The 16,862-nt window shown below is 55.6% G+C and overlaps 3 protein-coding genes across 6 annotated transcripts in view; all 3 read left to right on the top strand.

The window, feature by feature from the left end:
* Positions 1-2,412, top strand: part of PSME3 (proteasome activator subunit 3) — a 4,990-nt gene extending 2,578 nt beyond the window's left edge. The window contains exons 7-9 of the mRNA XM_031064139.1: positions 1-47; positions 219-305; positions 720-2,412. The exon at positions 1-47 is cut by the window's left edge and continues 4 nt beyond it. Coding sequence (XP_030919999.1) covers positions 1-47; positions 219-305; positions 720-800 — 215 coding nt within the window. The 3' untranslated portion in view covers positions 801-2,412. The remainder of the gene's footprint in view (positions 48-218; positions 306-719) is intronic.
* Positions 2,413-6,809: 4,397 nt separating this feature from the next.
* LOC102034973 (membrane primary amine oxidase-like) lies at positions 6,810-12,091 on the top strand. Of its 3 annotated transcripts, none has more exons than XM_031064135.1 (4): positions 6,810-8,569; positions 10,381-10,584; positions 10,856-10,986; positions 11,487-12,091. In XM_031064135.1, exons 1-4 carry the CDS (start codon positions 7,003-7,005, stop codon positions 11,769-11,771), a joined length of 2,187 nt encoding a protein of 728 aa, XP_030919995.1. In that variant the 5' UTR covers positions 6,810-7,002; the 3' UTR covers positions 11,772-12,091. The 3 variants fall into 3 exon arrangements, with proteins under 3 accessions (XP_030919995.1, XP_014166121.1, XP_030919996.1); XM_014310646.2 differs by having other exon boundaries at positions 10,381-10,666; positions 10,857-10,986; XM_031064136.1 differs by lacking the exon at positions 6,810-8,569 and adding an exon at positions 9,440-9,462 and having other exon boundaries at positions 10,381-10,666; positions 10,857-10,986.
* Positions 12,092-12,978: 887 nt separating this feature from the next.
* LOC102041321 (membrane primary amine oxidase-like) lies at positions 12,979-16,834 on the top strand. 2 transcript variants are annotated; one of them, XM_005429612.2, is made up of 4 exons: positions 12,979-14,644; positions 14,728-15,013; positions 15,692-15,821; positions 15,971-16,834. In XM_005429612.2, exons 1-4 carry the CDS (start codon positions 13,078-13,080, stop codon positions 16,271-16,273), a joined length of 2,286 nt encoding a protein of 761 aa, XP_005429669.1. In that variant the 5' UTR covers positions 12,979-13,077; the 3' UTR covers positions 16,274-16,834. The 2 variants fall into 2 exon arrangements, with proteins under 2 accessions (XP_005429669.1, XP_030919979.1); XM_031064119.1 differs by having other exon boundaries at positions 12,979-14,682; positions 14,754-15,013.
* The last annotated feature ends 28 nt before the right edge of the window (positions 16,835-16,862 follow it).

The following is a 16,862-nucleotide window of genomic DNA, read 5'->3' as shown; positions in this document are numbered from 1 at the left end:
TCACAAGAGCAAAGTTGGTTTCCAAAATAGCCAAGTACCCCCATGTGGTAAGTCAGCGGGGACGTGCAGATTTCCATGTTGATGCTGGGACTCTGAGCTGCTTTGTGATTGTCCTTCCTGAGCTGAGGGTGCTGGGGGAAGAGGGGGGATCATGTGAGGATTGAGCTGAGGTTGGGGTGCTTTGTGGGAGGCTGGGCTGAGCTGTGTGTGCCCCACAGGAGGATTATCGCCGCACCGTGACAGAGATCGACGAGAAGGAGTACATTAGTCTGCGCCTCATCATTTCAGAGCTGAGAAATCAATATGTGAGTGGAAACACACAGTCACACTGTGCTCCTGCTGCTGTTCCTCTCCCCTTTCCCCCTGAGCCTGCCTGCTTCCCACTTTGGCTCCAGTGAAGTGTTTCTCCACCCTCTCCTAAAGATGCAGATGTTTCCAGCAGTGCTCACAGGGCCATAGTACAAAATATTTGTGCTCCCTCTGTGACAATCTGATCCCTAGCTCTTCATACAGTACAAGGCAATCCTAGGGTTTCTGAATGAATGTTTTTGGTATTCTATGTACTGGCTTCTGTAAGGTCTGGCCAAGGGAAGGCCTTACCTTAACCAGGTGTGTGGTTGCACACAAGGGTTGAGGGTGGTGCTGCTGTGGTAACCAGTGCTTATGGTGAAAGCTGGATGGCTGGCTTCCTGTCTGAGTCCTGTTCTTCCTTTTTGTAGGTCACTTTGCATGACATGATCCTTAAAAACATCGAGAAGATCAAGAGGCCTCGGAGCAGCAATGCTGAGACCCTCTATTAAGTGTCAACGTTTGAACTTGAGAACTGTTCAGTCAACTAAAGACCGTCATTGCCTTGGTTTGTTACGTGACTATCGAGATGGGAAACTGGCTGGAAATAGTATTGCATTCTTAGTTAAACTCTAAAGAAATTCTTGCCTAGTTTTGTGATTGGTTTTGTTCAGGTCTCAGGAGCTCTCCCTCTTCCTCTAGTCACTGGTAGTAGAGGCCATGCTGCACTGGACGCCCCAGAGGCTGCTGCAGCCAGGCAGGGACATTCCTTCATGCCTTGCTTCCTACCTGAGTGGGAACAACACTATAGACCAAGCCCTTGTCCTGTCCCATCTCTTGTCTGGTGGCTGCACTGGGGTCTCTGGAACAGGGCAAGCAGCCCAGCACAAGGGCAGCCTGGCAGTGCCACAGCAGGGAGGCTCTGTCCCCACTGCTGGCTGTGGCCAGGCCCCTCTGCCACCAGCTCTGCACTGACCAGGGACCCTGCCCCTTGGCAGCTGTGCTCTGGTGCCACTGAGCCATCTGCACTCCCTTTCAGCCTGCCCCAGAGGTCTCTGCCTCACCACTCCTGTCTGGATCAGTGCAGAGCATGAGGCAAATGCTTGGAACTAGAGCTGGTGCTGTCCTGGCTGTCGTGAGCTCAGGTGGCTTCTGCCATTTGACTAGAGCCACTTTCTTGGCTAAAACCAATGTTCTTTCACATACATCCCAGTTGCCCCTTCAGCATGGGCTGCTTTTGCCTGGGCTGAGGGAAGGGAGGGGCTGGAGATCTGATGCTAAAGTCCTAAAATACCTTTCTGCATGTGATCAGACCAAGTCCCCCTGTCCCTGGCAGTACTTCCTGGTGCCTGGGCAGAGCAGGCTGGCTGCCACAGCTGGTGCTTGATGGTGAGGGTGGCTGATACCCACCTGGTACCTTGCAGACCTTGCAGTCTTTCCCCTGCAAAGGGCACACTCCCGTGCCTCGTGACTCCTCCAAGCTGCCAGAACATTTCGTGGTCCATTACAAACCCCTTTGGAAATGACTGGTTGTACTGCGTCAGTTTTTGTGTGTGGCAAGTGGGCCCATAACGCTGCAGGCTTCAAAATTTTCTTATTTATAGTATTTCTACTTAAGTCCCTTAATCAGGGAACGTTAAATCATTTGTTTCAGGAACCTTGCTGTTTCCCAGGTCTCGCTGTTACACCTGTATATTCTTATTGTGCAGTAGCCTTAAGAGTTGTGTTAATCTCATTGTAACAACAGTGACAAATGGAATGAACTTTCTTCCCTTATTTTTTTTTACTTTGTTTTTAGGTTTTTTTTGGTTTTTTTCTCTCTCTGCTTCCACATCTTAAGAGCCATGTTGTCTCTTGCTGGTTTCCCAGGGATTTGCCCAGAGTGTGGGGGGCTGGTGGCCCTTGCTATAGACTCTTCTGTTGTTGTTTGTAGTTAAGTCAACTCTTAGTCTTCCCGCTAATAAATATTCAGTAACAAACCAACTGCGTTGAGCTGCTGTCTGGGAGCAGCCCTTCCCCTTGTGTTTCTTTGTATTGATTCCTTTTAATTTGTTTGGCTTTCTTTGCCAGATGAACCTATGTAAACTTTTACCATGTCGAGAAATTAAAATGAGGTACTTGGAATTCTTTCAAGGCAGCCCCCTGTGTGTGATGCTGGGCTCTTAGGCCGTGCACTTTTAGTGTCCAGTTCTGGTTCTGCCTTTCTCACATTCAATTGCTCCTTCCCTTCATTCTTTTCATTCTCCTTTGTTATAAACTAGTCTGCTGTGCAGGTTGTTTCTGTTCCATCAGTGTGCCTCACATTAGGCATGATTTTACCCATGGGCTTGTTGGGTTTGATTGAATCTGTCCCATCTCAGCCCAGTGTGGGCTTTGGGCTGTCCCAGTTCAAACAGATGTGATGTTTCTCTGAGCCTGCAGTTGCTCCAGGGTTTCTCTCTCTTCTGGGCAGGTGTCTCTTGGCTGTCCTGGGTGTCTCTGTGGGGCACACATCTCTTGCTCCTGGCTGCTCCCTGTGTGTGGTACCCAAGGAGAGGCAGCTGCCCTGCTGTCCCCAGCCACAGTGCCCTCTGCTCTTCTGGGCATCATCCATCCTGTTCCTGCCTTCCCTGCCTGCTGGGGCACAGAGGCCTCTCGAGAGGCACTCAAAGCTTTCCTGAGTGTCCTGCAGGGCTGCAGCCCCTCTGAGCCAGCAGAGGCTGCAGGGTTTGGTGCCTGTTTGGGATTGTGCCCGTTGCTGCCCAGCAGAGGCTGTGACTGCCCTGGGAGCAGCACCAGACTGGGGCTGTGGCTGTGGCACCTCCAGCTGCCCAGGAACAGGAGCAGCCCCTTGTGCAGGGAAGTTCCTGCAGTGTGGGAAAGCCCTGCAGGTGCCTGGCCCATGCAGGGAGGGGGCACTGAGCTGCACACACATCCCAGGGCCAAGGCAGCTGGAGCAGAGCCCAAAGGAAGGACTTGCTGGCAGGACTTGGTGTGGTGCAGCACGAGGGGCTCCTCCTTACCACAGTCAAAAAATCTGAGCTCCCAGGGAGCCAGCACTGCCGTGGGAGGATGGAGCATGCAGGACAATTGCCTTGGCTGGTGCTGGCAGGGAGTGGGGTTCATCTGTGGGAGCAGGGGAGGGTTTGTTGTGTGGGAGCAGCTGCGGTGTGCAGTCAGGGCTCTGCTTCACCAGCCCTTGAGACATCCCAGCTTAATGCAGGGGAGGAGAATAATGGCTCAGCAGCTGTGTGCAGCCACAGGCACTGCCAGCAGCACAGCTGGAGTGGAGGAAGGGTCAGGCAGGTCCCACTGTTGTGCTTTGCATAACCTGACCCCTGAGGTGAGGCATTGGGAGTGGGAGCTTTCTAAAGTCTGAGCTCTACTTTGGGGCTTGCTCAAGCCTTGCTGCTGTTGGGAATGTTGGGGTTTTCCTCCTGTGCCCTTTCCCCAGCTGTCACAGTTACTGTCTCTGAGTTTCCCCAAGCCACAGCCTGTCTGCATCTGGTTTGGGTTTCAGTAAATTTCAGATGCTATTTTTTGCCACCTCTACCTTTCTGTGTGCGTGAAAAACAGCACTCCCATCCCCCTTGCTATGTTTGGGGAATGTGGGCAATTTAGCAAATATAAGACGGGCAGTGCCTAAAAGCAGCCACATAGCCAAAATAAAGCATGGGTTTTAGCCAAAATAACCCGAATAAAACATGGGTAGGATGTGAGTTCTCCATGGGATGTGGGTCAGTGATGGGCTGGTCACACTGGAGACTGGCATGTGGGAAGCAGTACGTGCACTGAGCAGGTCATAAACAAGTTACAAGTTAGAGAGACGTGCAATTTCTTTAATTCTAGGTTAGCTTTAAGCTGCTGCAGGCTCCTTTTGGAGAGCAATTCCATGATGTGTGTGGCCCCCAAAGATCCCTCACTGCTTTCCATCAGGCAGCTATTGACACAGGTTCTGGCTCTGCAGACTTAGTTAATTACTCTGCTTCCTCAAATTCCTACTGCAAGATGAAGGTGCATTTTAGGGCTGTTTTGTTTTTTCTGAAACAGAGCTGGAAAAGTCCAGCAGAAACAGACAGGACTAAAAAAACCTGTTATCAGACAAGGCCTGCATGGCACAGGCTCTGCAGGGGGGCACAGGCAGTGCAGAAAGCTCCATCCTTATCCAGCAGCCCTGGGGTGTGTGCTGTGGTTGCTTTGTCATGGGGATGTCAGTACAGATTAGGGTTTCTCTTTCTTTCCAAGCCCCCAACATGCAGAGAACCAGGAGTGTTCCCACAGTCTATTTCTGGATCTCTCTCAGCCCAGCTGCAGGGTTGAGTTGTGATTTGTGGGGCAGGAAGGCCTGTGGAGTTTTCCTAAACTACTGCTGTGCTGCTTGGAAAGGGCCTTTCTGTAATTGCAGCCTGTGCCGTGGCTTTGAGGAGCTGCAGATGCAAACCCAAGGGGTGAAGTCAAACCTGAACAATCTCTTTGTGTGCTTCTCAAAGGAAAGGTCCACTGAGCTTTGTCCTGCAGCCATGGGGGCTCTGCCACAGTCTCACCTTGGCTGTTCTGGTGTGTGAGGCAGCAGAACACTTGTCCTGTTCCTGGGAGGCAGCAGGGATGTCCTGGCTGTGCTCCAGACCTGACCCAGGACAGCAGAACTGCTGCTCTCTGCTCCAGACCTGACCCAGGACAGCAGAGCTGCTGCTCTGTGCTCCAAGTGAAATGGGCACCATGTTCCAGGCCAAAACCAAAAGGGAATTTTTCTTCCAAGCCTAACCCCAGGTAATCCTTGAAACCTGACTGCCTAGGAAATCAGTGCTGCTTTGCCTTGTTTGGGGTTACTCAGAGACATTTGATTCTGCTGCTGGGAGGTGATGAGAGCAGGTATTAGCAGGTATTTGTGCCATTGTGGCTGCTGTGTCCCATGCAGCCACGGCTTTCTTCTCCTCCTTCTCCTCCTTCTCCTCCTCCTTCTCCCTTCTCCTTCTCCTTCTCCTTCTCCTTCTCCTTCTCCTTCTCCTTCTCCTTCTTTCCCTTCTCCTTCTCCTTCTCCTTCTTTCCCTTCTCCTTCTCCTTCTCCTTCTTTCCCTTCTCCTTCTCCTTCTCCTTCTTTCCCTTCTCCTTCTCCTTCTCCTTCTTTCCCTTCTCCTTCTCCTTCTCCTTCTTTCCCTTCTTCTCCTTCTCCTTCTCCTTCTTTCCCTTCTCCTTCTTTCCCTTCTCCTTCTTTCCCTTCTCCTTCTTTCCCTTCTCCTTCTTTCCCTTCTCCTTCTTTCCCTTCTCCTTCTTTCCCTTCTCCTTCTTTCCCTTCTCCTGTGCTGTCCCTGCCCACTGCTGTGTCTGTGCAGCACTGAGCCCCTTTGCTGGCTCTGTGGCCACATGAAGCAGTGCTGAGGCTCTGAGGCTCTCCTGGCTGCTGAGGCAGAGCCCTGTGTGCTGGCACAGACAGGATGAGTGTGTCCCTGGCCTCCACAGCTGCAGCCTGCCCTGAGGATAATGGAGTGTGTCCCACAGCAACGTGGCCCTTCTGCCTCCCAGCCTGGTGGCTGAGCACAGGGGACACAGAGGAGCTGAGCCAGGCAGGATCTGCTGCAGAGGAACAACCAGGGGCTGGTGGGTGCTGTGTCCCATCAGGAAACTGATGCAAGGAAGAGAAGACGAGGGTGAGGTGAGGTGAGGCTGGCAGCAGGAGTGGAAATATTGGGTTGAATCTCCAGCCTTGGTTCTCTTGGATGCCTTGTCCTACTCAGCACCAGCTCTGGGACTGGAGCCAAGGTGGTGAGTCTTGTCTACCCCGAGCATCTGCTGCGTGGCAGGAGGGAGCACCACGTCCTTCTGGCTGCCCTGCTCTGCCAGGGCCGTGAGCAGCACTGTGAGGCCAGCAGGGAATGTCCTTGGGGTGGCACAGGGCAGATGTGGCTGCCCGGCCTGGGCACTGATAGCAGGCACTGCCCTCAGCTGCTGCCAGCTGCAGGTTCAGGGTCCTTCTCTCCTTGGGGGAACCTCTAGGAAGCTGCACCTCAATTTATCTGAATTGGAAGCAGAGGCAAAGGCTGGATGATCCTGTGGCAGTGCAGTGCTGGGGATTCATTGGCTCAGAGCTGTTCTGAGGTGTTCTAAGAGCTGGTTGTTCACAGCATTTGGTGCCTGATTCTCATCCTGAACTACATCTCCATGGCTGCCAAAGTTTTTCTGCTGCTACACAGGAGGATGTGTTTTCAGCAAAGGCTTCCATGTGGAAGACTGAAAAAAATTAAATAAAAAGTAACTCCAAGCTTGGAATGGTGTTGCCAGAGGGAATGTTTACAAGGAAGCAGCCTGATAAACAAGGAAAATCGGTGAGTTGTAAAGAGGTGAAATTGTACAGGGTGGCAACAATTCCCAGCTTGTCAGAGCCTCACAGTGGTCACAGCCACCTCAGGCTGACTGCAGTCTCCGTTTTTACAGGCAGCCTCAGGAAAGCAGGCTGGACTGAAAAAGTAACGGAATTATGTGGAACTTGTCTGAGTCACTGACCCTACATCTCCACAAGTTCTTTCAGGGCACTGCCATGAAGGAGGACCAAAGAGGCTGCAGCTGAGAGGAGATCAGCCCTTTCTGGTCACCAAGGGTTTCAGATCTCCTCCCCTAGCCTCTCCCAGTCTTTTGTACTTTCTGTGCTAATCCATCCAGTGCAGCATACACTGACAGAGGCAGGAGCTGGAAAGCCTGCTCTGAAAGTCTCTGAATGCTGCTGGACCAGCTGCAGGCATGAACTTGAAACCCGTGCTCATCCTCCTTGGTCTGGCCTTAGCCACGATCTTCGCTTTGGTCTGCGTGCTGCTGACCAGGGAAAGGAGCCCCAGAACCTGCCAGCACCTGCCCCCGGAGCAGGAGGACACAGAGGATGGCCAGAGCCTGGTGTTTGCTGACCTGAGCGCCGAGGAGATGTCCCAGGTGGTGCGGTACCTGCAGGGCCACCTCGGGGTGCCGCTGGTGGAGGCGTCGCGGGCCAAGCCCTCGGAGAACTGCATCGCCTGGCTGGACGTGCAGGTGCCCGCCAAGGCAGAGGTGCTGCGGTTCCTGGACGCAGGGGGGGCTCGTCCCCCCCGGGAGGCTCTGGCTGTGCTGTACTTTGGGAAGCAGCCAGAGCCCAACATCACCGAGCTGGTGGTGGGGCCGCTGCCGAGGCCGGCGTACCACCGGGACGTGACGGTGCACAAGTACGGGGGGAAGGTGCCCTACCACCGCAGGCCCACGCTGGCTGTTGAGTACAAGCAGATTGGGGGGTTCCTGAAGAGCCAAGTGTTCCCCTCAGCTCCAGCTTTCATGCAGCAAGTCATGGAATATGATGGAGCCAACCTGGCCACCGTGACAGCTGCTCCCCGTGGGTTCCAGTCTGGGGACAGGGTCACCTGGTTTGTCCTGTTCCAGAATGTGAGTGGGTTCTTTCTGCACCCCGTGGGGCTGGAGGTGCTGGTGGACCACAGCAGCCTGGACATCTCAGAGTGGGCAGTGAGCAGAGTGTTCTACAATGGGCAGTACTACAGGGACATGGTGCAGCTGGAGAGTGCCTACATGCAGGGTCGGATCAGCGTGGAGAAGGTGAGGAAGGCGCCACGGGACGGGGATTTCTCCTCCATGAAGCCTCGAGCGCCCGCGGCCGCCCCGTTCCCGCTGCAGTTCGAGCCGCAGGGTCCCCGCTACAGAGTCAGGAACAACCAGGTGCTCTTCCAGGGCTGGAGCTTTGCCTTTGGCATGAGCGTGAGCAGGGGCCTACGGCTGTTTGACATCCGACACAAGGGGGAGAGGGTTGCCTACGAGATCAGCGTGCAGGAGGCGCTGTCCGTGTACGGCTCCAACTGCCCGGCAGGGATGTCCACGCGCTACATGGACGGCAGCTTTGGCCTGGGGCGCTACGCCTCGCCCCTGGTGCCAGGGGTGGACTGCCCCTACCTGGCCACCTTTGTGGACACACTGTCTCTGTCTGACAGCCTGAGGCCCAAGAAGAGGAAGGCTTCGCTCTGCATCTTTGAGCAGAACCTGGGCTCCCCTCTGAGGCGCCACTACTCCAACTTGCAGTCGCTCTACTACGGGGGGCTGGTGAACTCTGCTCTGGTGCTTCGCTCCATCGCCACCGTGGGCAACTACGACTACGTGTGGGACTTCATCTTCTACCAGAACGGGGCCCTGGAGGGCAAGGTGCAGGCCACAGGGTACCCAAGCTCCTCCTTTCTCCATGGGGATGGCCTGAGATATGGCAATAGGCTTTGGGAGCACACCCTGGGTACAATACACACTCATTTTGTCAACTACAAGGTGGACTTGGATGTGGCAGGTAGGTCTGGATCTTCCTTTTATGTCTGCCATTGTTCTGATAAGCCCCAGAGCTTTGAGGTTTTCCTCCTTGCCTATACAGTCCCTAATAACTGACTCTTCTTTATTGTCCTAACCTCTTCTTTCATTGCAAAATTATTTTTCGATATATAAAGCAGTCTGTCAAGGTCACTGGGTGGAAAGCAGTGGGAATTTCTGGGAGCTCTGTGTTCAGCTCAGGGAAAGTATGAAAGGTAGCAGCTGAAAAATGTTTGTGTTTCCTTGAGGCCTCACGTCTGGCACGGGGTGTGTTGCCATAGGCACAGGCGGGCAGACGGGGAGTTGGTCCTGTCTGAGCACAGACACAGTGAGCCTGCTTTCACAGAGCCTGCTGCTGCTCCTGGCACTCCTTCTCCCTTGGGAAAATCCTCCTGGTGTCTCACTGCCCCATGGAAAGCAGGGCAGCTGTCCTGGTGCTCCGTGGGGCTGAGCTCCTGCACGTCCCTCCCCTTCTTCTCTTGGGGGAACACTCAATCCTGAGCTGTGAAGCCACTGCGGCCACCCAGCAAGGTCCATGTGCAGTCACAGTCTGGCAGTGGATGTCTGCACAGGGTTTTGGAGCCCAGGAGCAGCTCCTGCTCCCAGTGAATGCTGGAAGTGCAGGGATGCTCAGCCTCAGGTGGTGAACTCCACTCTGGTGCTTTGCTCCATCACCATTGTGGGTGACCACGACTACATGTGGGACTCATCTTCTGCCAGAATGGGGCCCTGGAGGGCAAGGTGCAGGCCACAGGGTACCCAAGCTCCTCCTTTCTCCGTGGGGATGGCCTGAGATATGGCAATAGGCTTTGGGAGCACTTGTGGGTACGATACACACTCATTTTGTCAACTACAAGGTGGACTTGGATGTGGCAGGTAGGCCTGGATCTCATCTCTCCTTTTAATACTTCTCAAAGAACTTTACTTTTTTGGTGGTTATAGAGGTTTTCCTTTCCACTTGTGGGGCAGGGTGGTGTGCTTGCAGTGAGGGGGTGGCAGAACTGCAGGAACAGGGAGAAGGCAGAGGAAATCAGACTGCCACTGTTAATACTGCCAGGGGAGGTGTGCGCTTAGAAGTTTTGTTCATGTGAGAAAAAGAAAGGAAATGAGCTCAGCTGTGCATGGATCTCCTTCTGTGGAGCTCAGACCTTCACAGACCACAAGTTCAGCTCTGAAATGGTTTTTGTGGAAGCTGAGAACTCATGTGTTAAAGGACCAGAACGCAGAGGGGCTTCATGATGGGACAGGCAGGAGGTTGTGAGCAATAACCCCTCAGTCAGAACTCACAGGCACTGGCCATCAAATGCTCTCAGCAGCCTTTTGCCACCTCATCCCCAGATCAATTTGCTCCTGTTGCTCCAAACCTTGAGCCCACTTCTCTTCTGAGAGCAGCCCACCACTGCTCTTGTCTGTGATGTGCAGATGTGTGCAGCGCCCAGGCTGCTCCAGGGGCCTCTGCTGTGCAGGATGAGCACTAACAAAGCTCGTGCTCTTGTAATTAGACTGTGGAGGCAATCAGGGGGGCAAATGGGAGGCAAACCTGTTCTTCTGCCCTGGGGTGAGGCTCATCCCTTGTCCCCTCTTGTCTCTGCTGCAGAGTGGTGCTGCCCAGCCTGGACAAGTGTCCAGCCACAGATCCACACATGGGGTGCTGTCATGGCATGGGGAGCTGCAGAGCAGCAGCTGCTCCTGGGCTGCTCAGAGCCCAGGGTGCAGGGAGAGCAGGCACTGTGGTGTCTTGGAGAGCAGGGCACTGTGAGGATTCTCCTCAGTGACTTTGTTTTGGCTTCACAGGGGTGAAAAACTCCCTCATGGCCCACGACATGGTGTTTGAGATGACACAGGCTCCCTGGAGCCCAGAGCAGCAGATAGAGAGGCCACGACTCACCAAGAGAGTCCTGGACACAGAAGACCAGGCTGCCTTCCTGCTCCACTCCAAGATGCCCAGATACATCTACTTTGCTGCCAACAGCAAAAACAAGTGGGGCCACCAGCGTGGCTACAGGATCCAGATCACCAGTTCTGCAGGGGACCACATCCCTGAGGCCAGCTCCATGGAGAGGGCCATCAGCTGGGCAAGGTCAGGCTGCTCTGGCTGGCAGGGCAGGTTCCCAGAGAGCCCCTCAGCCCTGCCAGCTGGGAAGGCGTTGCTGGATGGCCCTGGATGGGAGGCACAGGCAAGCTCTCTTCTGGGCTCTGCAGGCTTTCAGGAGTTGATTTAGCTCTGCCCTGCCTCGGGGGGCTGCTCCCCTCTCTTTTCTTGTCCTCAGGTACCAGCTGGCTGTCACCAGGAGGAAGGAGGAGGAGCCCACCAGCACCAGCATCTACAACCAGAACGACCCCTGGACACCCACTGTGGCCTTTGCTGATTTCATCAACAACGAGACCATCACCAACGAGGTGAGCTGGGGCTCCTGGGCTGAATGTAACACCCAGCCAAGGCTCAAGGGGAGCCCCAAGGAGCAGAGAGACTCCAGCACCACCCCTGGGACAATGGGCCCAGCTTTGAGAGCAGCAGACCAGAGAAAAGTGGGTTTGGGCATCCCCTTCTCTCTGTGTCTGCTTGGTACTTTGGTCAGAGAACACAGAGAGTGTGTGCAGAGCAGAAACTTCTTTCTCCCTGTGGAGAAACATCATGAAAATGTTGTGAGGCCACGGAGGTCAAAGCAAGGGTCCTTCCACTGGGTGGATAGCTGCAGCCATGGCTGTGGCAGGTCTTTGGGGAAGGGAGGAGCTCTTTCCCAGGAGAGGGGAGCTGGGTGTGTGGGAACACAGCTGGCTGGTGCCCATTGGGTTCCCCCTCCTTCTCTTCTGTCACTCCCCACTGCCCTGTGTGTATTTTGGCCACTGCTGCTGCAGCTTCTGAAGTAACCCTGGGCTTGTGGCTCTTCCCTGCCTAGGACCTGGTTGCCTGGATAACTGCTGGCTTCCTCCACATTCCACACTCTGAGGATATTCCCAACACTGTGACCGTGGGAAACTCCGTTGGTTTTCTCCTGAGGCCCTACAACTACTATGACCTGGACCCCTCTATATACTCCCAGGATGGTGTGTTTTTCACCAGTGAGCAGGACTTTACAGCGTGTGAAATCAACCCTCTTGCCTGCTTGCCCAAAACTGCCTCTTGTTTGCCAAACTTCCCCCCATTCACCTTTGATGGTTTTAGAAATATGAGCAGGCTTTAATGCTACAGGATGGTGAGGAGATGTGGGCAGAGACACCAGGCTGACTGTTCTGCCTCCAATTTTCAGCTTTTTAGTGAAGTTGTCTCAATTTTCAGTTGTCCAGTGACTTAATGTTTTATCATTGCTTTTGAAATAGTGCTCTTGAAAAGGGAAACATGATTTTCCTCGTATGATGTGAGATGGAAGTCTATGTTACCTGTAATTCCTGAATTTGAGTCCATTGCCAGAGGAAAGTCAGGAGAGAATCCTGTTCCTCTGCTGTAGAAGCAAGTGCTGTGTAGTGCATATCTCAGGTTAAAATAATGAAAATGGTGCTGGTCCATTGCTCTCAAGTGTCTCATTCTTACAGCAGCATCTCCTGGGGGGTGGTGCTGCTCTCTGCCATCTTTCCTGTGCCCACAAACCAGCCCAGCGTGGCTCTGGGTGTTGTCTGGGCACGGGGATGTCCAGCTGGGGGCAGAAGGGACAAGCTGGGGTGGAAGTGGGCGCTGGCACCAAGCCCTGTGGCTGCTGGGGGGAGGCTGGGTCGTGGCCAGGACTGTGTGGGTTGTGGCTCTCAGGCCCTCAGTGCTGGGCACAAGGACAGGACCTTGCAGGAAGGGGTTTCATGGCTTTAATGGTTTCACCTTTGATGGCTGCTGGTGTTGCAGCAGGGCCAGGGCCACTGCCTGTTTGCCAGGGTGCTGGCTGGGCTCTGGTTCCTCCGTTCCCCTCCTCGCAGCCCAGTCTGTGCCAGGCTGTAACTCAGGATCAGTGGGCACCTTCACAAGGTGACAAAGCTGTCCCCTCCCTCCTGGCTGCAGGACCATGGGGATGTTGGCAGCAGCAGTGGTGGCAGGGCTGTGTCAGGACGGGGCAGGGTGCTGTGTTTAGCACTGCTCCACACAGGGAAGATTTATCTCTACAGCCTGCCCAGCATCTGCAGGGTTAAGAGAAAGAAGAGAAGTGAGAATGTGCATATTTCCCCTAAACAACTGCATCCATCCTCTCCAAGCTCTGCAGTGTAGGATCTGGGACCAGAGGGAAAGGACAGATGTACAAACATTGAGTTTACTTAAAATTATGGCCCTCTAGGGAAGCAGAGCATAGTTGCCATTTATGGTTCCCAGCAAATCCTGGCAATGTGTGAGAACGTCCCCTTGCAGCCTCCCTGTGAGTTCCAGGGGCTGTTCCCTGCTGAGGAAACAGGGGAGGAAAATAAACCCAAGCCAAGCCAGCCCCTTGTTCTAGTGAGTGGCTGGGAGGATTCCACAGCTGGAAACGTGTCCTGCCAGACTGTGAGAGAGCACTCAGTGCCTCAGCAGGCATGAGCCTCAAAACTGTGCTTATCCTCCTTGGTCTGGCCTTAGCCACGATCTTCGCTTTGGTCTGCGTGCTGCTGACCAGGGAAAGGAGCCCCAGAACCTGCCAGCACCTGCCCCCGGAGCAGGAGGACACAGAGGATGGCCAGAGCCTGGTGTTTGCTGACCTGAGCGCCGAGGAGATGTCCCAGGTGGTGCGGTACCTGCAGGGCCACCTCGGGGTGCCGCTGGTGGAGGCGTCGCGGGCCAAGCCCTCGGAGAACTGCATCGCCTGGCTGGACGTGCAGGTGCCCGCCAAGGCAGAGGTGCTGCGGTTCCTGGACGCAGGGGGGGCTCGTCCCCCCCGGGAGGCTCTGGCTGTGCTGTACTTTGGGAAGCAGCCAGAGCCCAACATCACCGAGCTGGTGGTGGGGCCGCTGCCGAGGCCGGCGTACCACCGGGACGTGACGGTGCACAAGTACGGGGGGAAGGTGCCCTACCACCGCAGGCCCACGCTGGCTGTTGAGTACAAGCAGATTGGGGGGTTCCTGAAGAGCCAAGTGTTCCCCTCAGCTCCAGCTTTCATGCAGCAAGTCATGGAATATGATGGAGCCAACCTGGCCACCGTGACAGCTGCTCCCCGTGGGTTCCAGTCTGGGGACAGGGTCACCTGGTTTGTCCTGTTCCAGAATGTGAGTGGGTTCTTTCTGCACCCCGTGGGGCTGGAGGTGCTGGTGGACCACAGCAGCCTGGACATCTCAGAGTGGGCAGTGAGCAGAGTGTTCTACAATGGGCAGTACTACAGGGACATGGTGCAGCTGGAGAGTGCCTACATGCAGGGTCGGATCAGCGTGGAGAAGGTGAGGAAGGCGCCACGGGACGGGGATTTCTCCTCCATGAAGCCTCGAGCGCCCGCGGCCGCGCCGTTCCCGCTGCAGTTCGAGCCGCAGGGTCCCCGCTACAGAGTCAGGAACAACCAGGTGCTCTTCCAGGGCTGGAGCTTTGCCTTTGGCATGAACCCCAACACTGGCCCGCGCCTCTTCGACATCAGGTACCGTGGGGAGAGAATTGTCTATGAGCTGAGCCTGCAGGAAGCCTTAGCCCTGTACGGCTCCAACTGCCCCGGGGGAATGTCCACCCGCTACCTGGACGGCAGCTTTGGCATCGGCAGGTTCGCCTACGAGCTGGTGCGGGGCCTGGACTGCCCCTACACAGCCACCTACGTGCACCGGCACTACCTGGCAGAGACAGACACTCCCAAAACCAACCAGAACTCCCTCTGCATTTTTGAGCACGACTCTGCCCTCCCTCTGAGGCGCCACTTCTCCGACTCACAGTCCTTCTACTACGGCGGGCTGCGGAGGAACGTGCTGGTGATGCGCGCCATCTCCACGCTCATTAACTACGATTACATCTGGGATTTCCTGTTCCACCCCAATGGGGCCATGGAGGTCCGGGTGCACGCCACGGGCTACATCAGCTCCTCCTTCCTCCATGGCCGAGGCACTGACTATGGCAACAGGGTTGGGCCGCACACGCTGGGGACGATGCACATCCACCACATCCACTACAAGGTGGACCTGGATGTTGATGGTAGGTCTGGCCACCTTTGTGCATGGCTGTGGTTTATTGTGGTCTGGGGTGCAGGGCTTGAGGGCTTCTCTTCTGCTTCACAGGGCAGCTGAACTCCCTGGAGAGCCAGGATATGGAGTATGAGTTTGTCAAAGATCCCTGGAGCGCACAGAACACCATTGAGCGGCCGTACCTCCGCAGGGAAAGGCTGGAGAGGGAGGATGAGGCAGCTTTCCCACTCAATGTCCCCCTGCCCCGCTACCTCTCCTTTGTCAGCCCCAATCCCAACAAGTGGGGGCACCCACGCAGCTACAGGATCCAGGTCATCAGCTTTGCTGGGAAGCACCTGCCCACCAACAGCTCCATGGAACGCTCTGTCAGCTGGGGCAGGTGGGTGCCAGAGGCCAGCTGAGGCCTCAGCAGCTTCTGCTCCTGGTAGAGGGAGGTTCTCACCCCTGGGCAGGCCTGCAGCAGGCTGCAGGGAAGGGTTAAACAAAGGGTTAAAGCAAACATGAGGAGCTTTTGGCTCTGCAATTTCCTTGAGATGTTGCTCAATAACATCTGCTCATGGTAGGTCACAGACAGGAGTCTGACCCCACGTCAGACTAATTTAGAGCAGCCCCATGTGTTTTTGCCTTTGAGGGGAAGTAGGCTGCAGAAGGAATTCCTAAGGGAAGCGCTGGCATTGCCAGGCTGTGATACCTTCCCATGAGGACAGAATGCCTTTTGGAAAGTGCTTGGGATCAGCACAGAGCAGTCTCAGTGCCAGGGTGAGCTGATGGAGCTCATGCTGGGGATGTCCGTGTGGGGGAGAAGCAGCTGTGGCTTAGGGGAGTGCACTGGGCACTGAGAGGCAGCATTTTCACCTGGATCCATCCATGTCCCAGCCATGCTGGAAAAGCCACAGGCAGCAAGGGATTCCCCTCAAAGCTTGGAGATGCTGGGGCTGCAGCCCATTTCTGCCCTCTTGGCCCTTTCCCTCCCCGCCCCAGGGCAGACTGGGGATGCCCAGCCCCAGTTTGGCAGTGCCATGGCTGGCGTGGGCAAGCCCCCGTGAGGTGCTGGCAGGTACCAGCTGGCTGTCACCCGGAGGAAGGAGGAGGAGCCCACCAGCACCAGCATCTACAACCAGAACGACCCCTGGACGCCCACTGTGGCCTTTGCTGACTTCATCAACAACGAGACCATCACCAACCAGGTAAGCTGGGCTTCCTGGGGTGGGGAGAAGCTGAACTTTGTGGGGCCATCCTGGACAGAAGCTGCTCCTGTCCCAGAGCCAGCCTGGGCAGCTGCTGGGCTGGCAGAGTCCTGCCCAGCCTGACAGGTGCCTCGTTCCTCTTCTCCCAGGACTTGGTTGCCTGGATCACTGTGGGGTTCCTGCACGTCCCTCATGCTGAAGACGTCCCCAACACAGTGACAGTGGGGAACAGCGTTGGCTTTTTCCTGAGGCCCTACAACTACTTCAACGAGGACCCCTCAGTGGATTCCCCTGACAGCGTGTACTTGAGCAGGGAGCAGGATGCTGGGGCATGTGGGGACAATCCCCTCGCCTGCCTGTCCTCTGCTGCCACCTGTGCCCCCCGCCTACCCCCCTTCCACTTCGGGGGCTTCCTCAACCTCAGCCTGGCACTGCCTCTGGGCGGGCTCTGATGGGCCAGGGGCTGCTGGGTGGGCACTCAGAGGGTCTCTGTCCCACACCAGGGCCTGCCCCATCCTGCCCAGGCTGTCCTGTGCTCAGGGAGAAGCTCAGTTCTCATTTCAGCACTGCAGCAAAGGAGGACTCAAAGCCTCTGAAAAGCAGCCCCTGGGAGTGATTTTATTTCATCCTGGATGTCACCCTGTGAGCTGTGGGGTGCCCACAGCCACTCCCCTCCTTTATGGGGCTTCCACCTCCTTGCCATCACTGGTGCACTCAGGGGACAGTGCTGGCCAGAGCACAAAGCTGCAGCTGCCCTCGGAGCTGTGCTCCACCTGGGGTTTTGCCCACAGTGGCAGGAGTGAGTGGTGTGGTGCTGCTGTGGAATGCACAAAACCTCCTCCCCAGCCATTGCAGCATCAGGGCCAGCTCTGCAGAGGGAGGTGCTGCCCTGGGAGCGCTGGGAGCTGCTGGAGGAGGCCAGGCTGAGCCTCTGGATGGGCACAGCCCGGGCTGGGCACTGCCCTGTGTGTGCCCTTCCCAATAAACAGGCACTCTGTGCTTTTCCTGACAAACCCCTGGCTGCTGCTCTGTCTCCTGCTG

This window comes from Geospiza fortis, unplaced genomic scaffold, assembly GCF_000277835.1.
Source record: "Geospiza fortis unplaced genomic scaffold, GeoFor_1.0 scaffold324, whole genome shotgun sequence".
Taxonomy (NCBI): domain Eukaryota; kingdom Metazoa; phylum Chordata; class Aves; order Passeriformes; family Thraupidae; genus Geospiza; species Geospiza fortis.
Note: the sequence above shows the minus strand (reverse complement) of the source record. Positions and strands in the feature narration are given on the sequence as shown.

Coding starts and splice junctions, on each gene's coding strand:
- LOC102034973 (XM_014310646.2), top strand. CDS start 7,003: ATGAACTTGAAACCCGTGCTCATCCTCCTTGGTCTGGCCTTAGCCACG. Junction 8,570..10,380: donor GGTGGACTTGGATGTGGCAG/GTAGGTCTGGAT, acceptor TTGGCTTCACAG/GGGTGAAAAACTCCCTCATG. Junction 10,987..11,486: donor ACGAGACCATCACCAACGAG/GTGAGCTGGGGC, acceptor TTCCCTGCCTAG/GACCTGGTTGCCTGGATAAC.
- LOC102041321 (XM_031064119.1), top strand. CDS start 13,078: ATGAGCCTCAAAACTGTGCTTATCCTCCTTGGTCTGGCCTTAGCCACG. Junction 14,683..14,753: donor GTGCATGGCTGTGGTTTATT/GTGGTCTGGGGT, acceptor CTGGAGAGCCAG/GATATGGAGTATGAGTTTGT. Junction 15,014..15,691: donor CGCTCTGTCAGCTGGGGCAG/GTGGGTGCCAGA, acceptor AGGTGCTGGCAG/GTACCAGCTGGCTGTCACCC.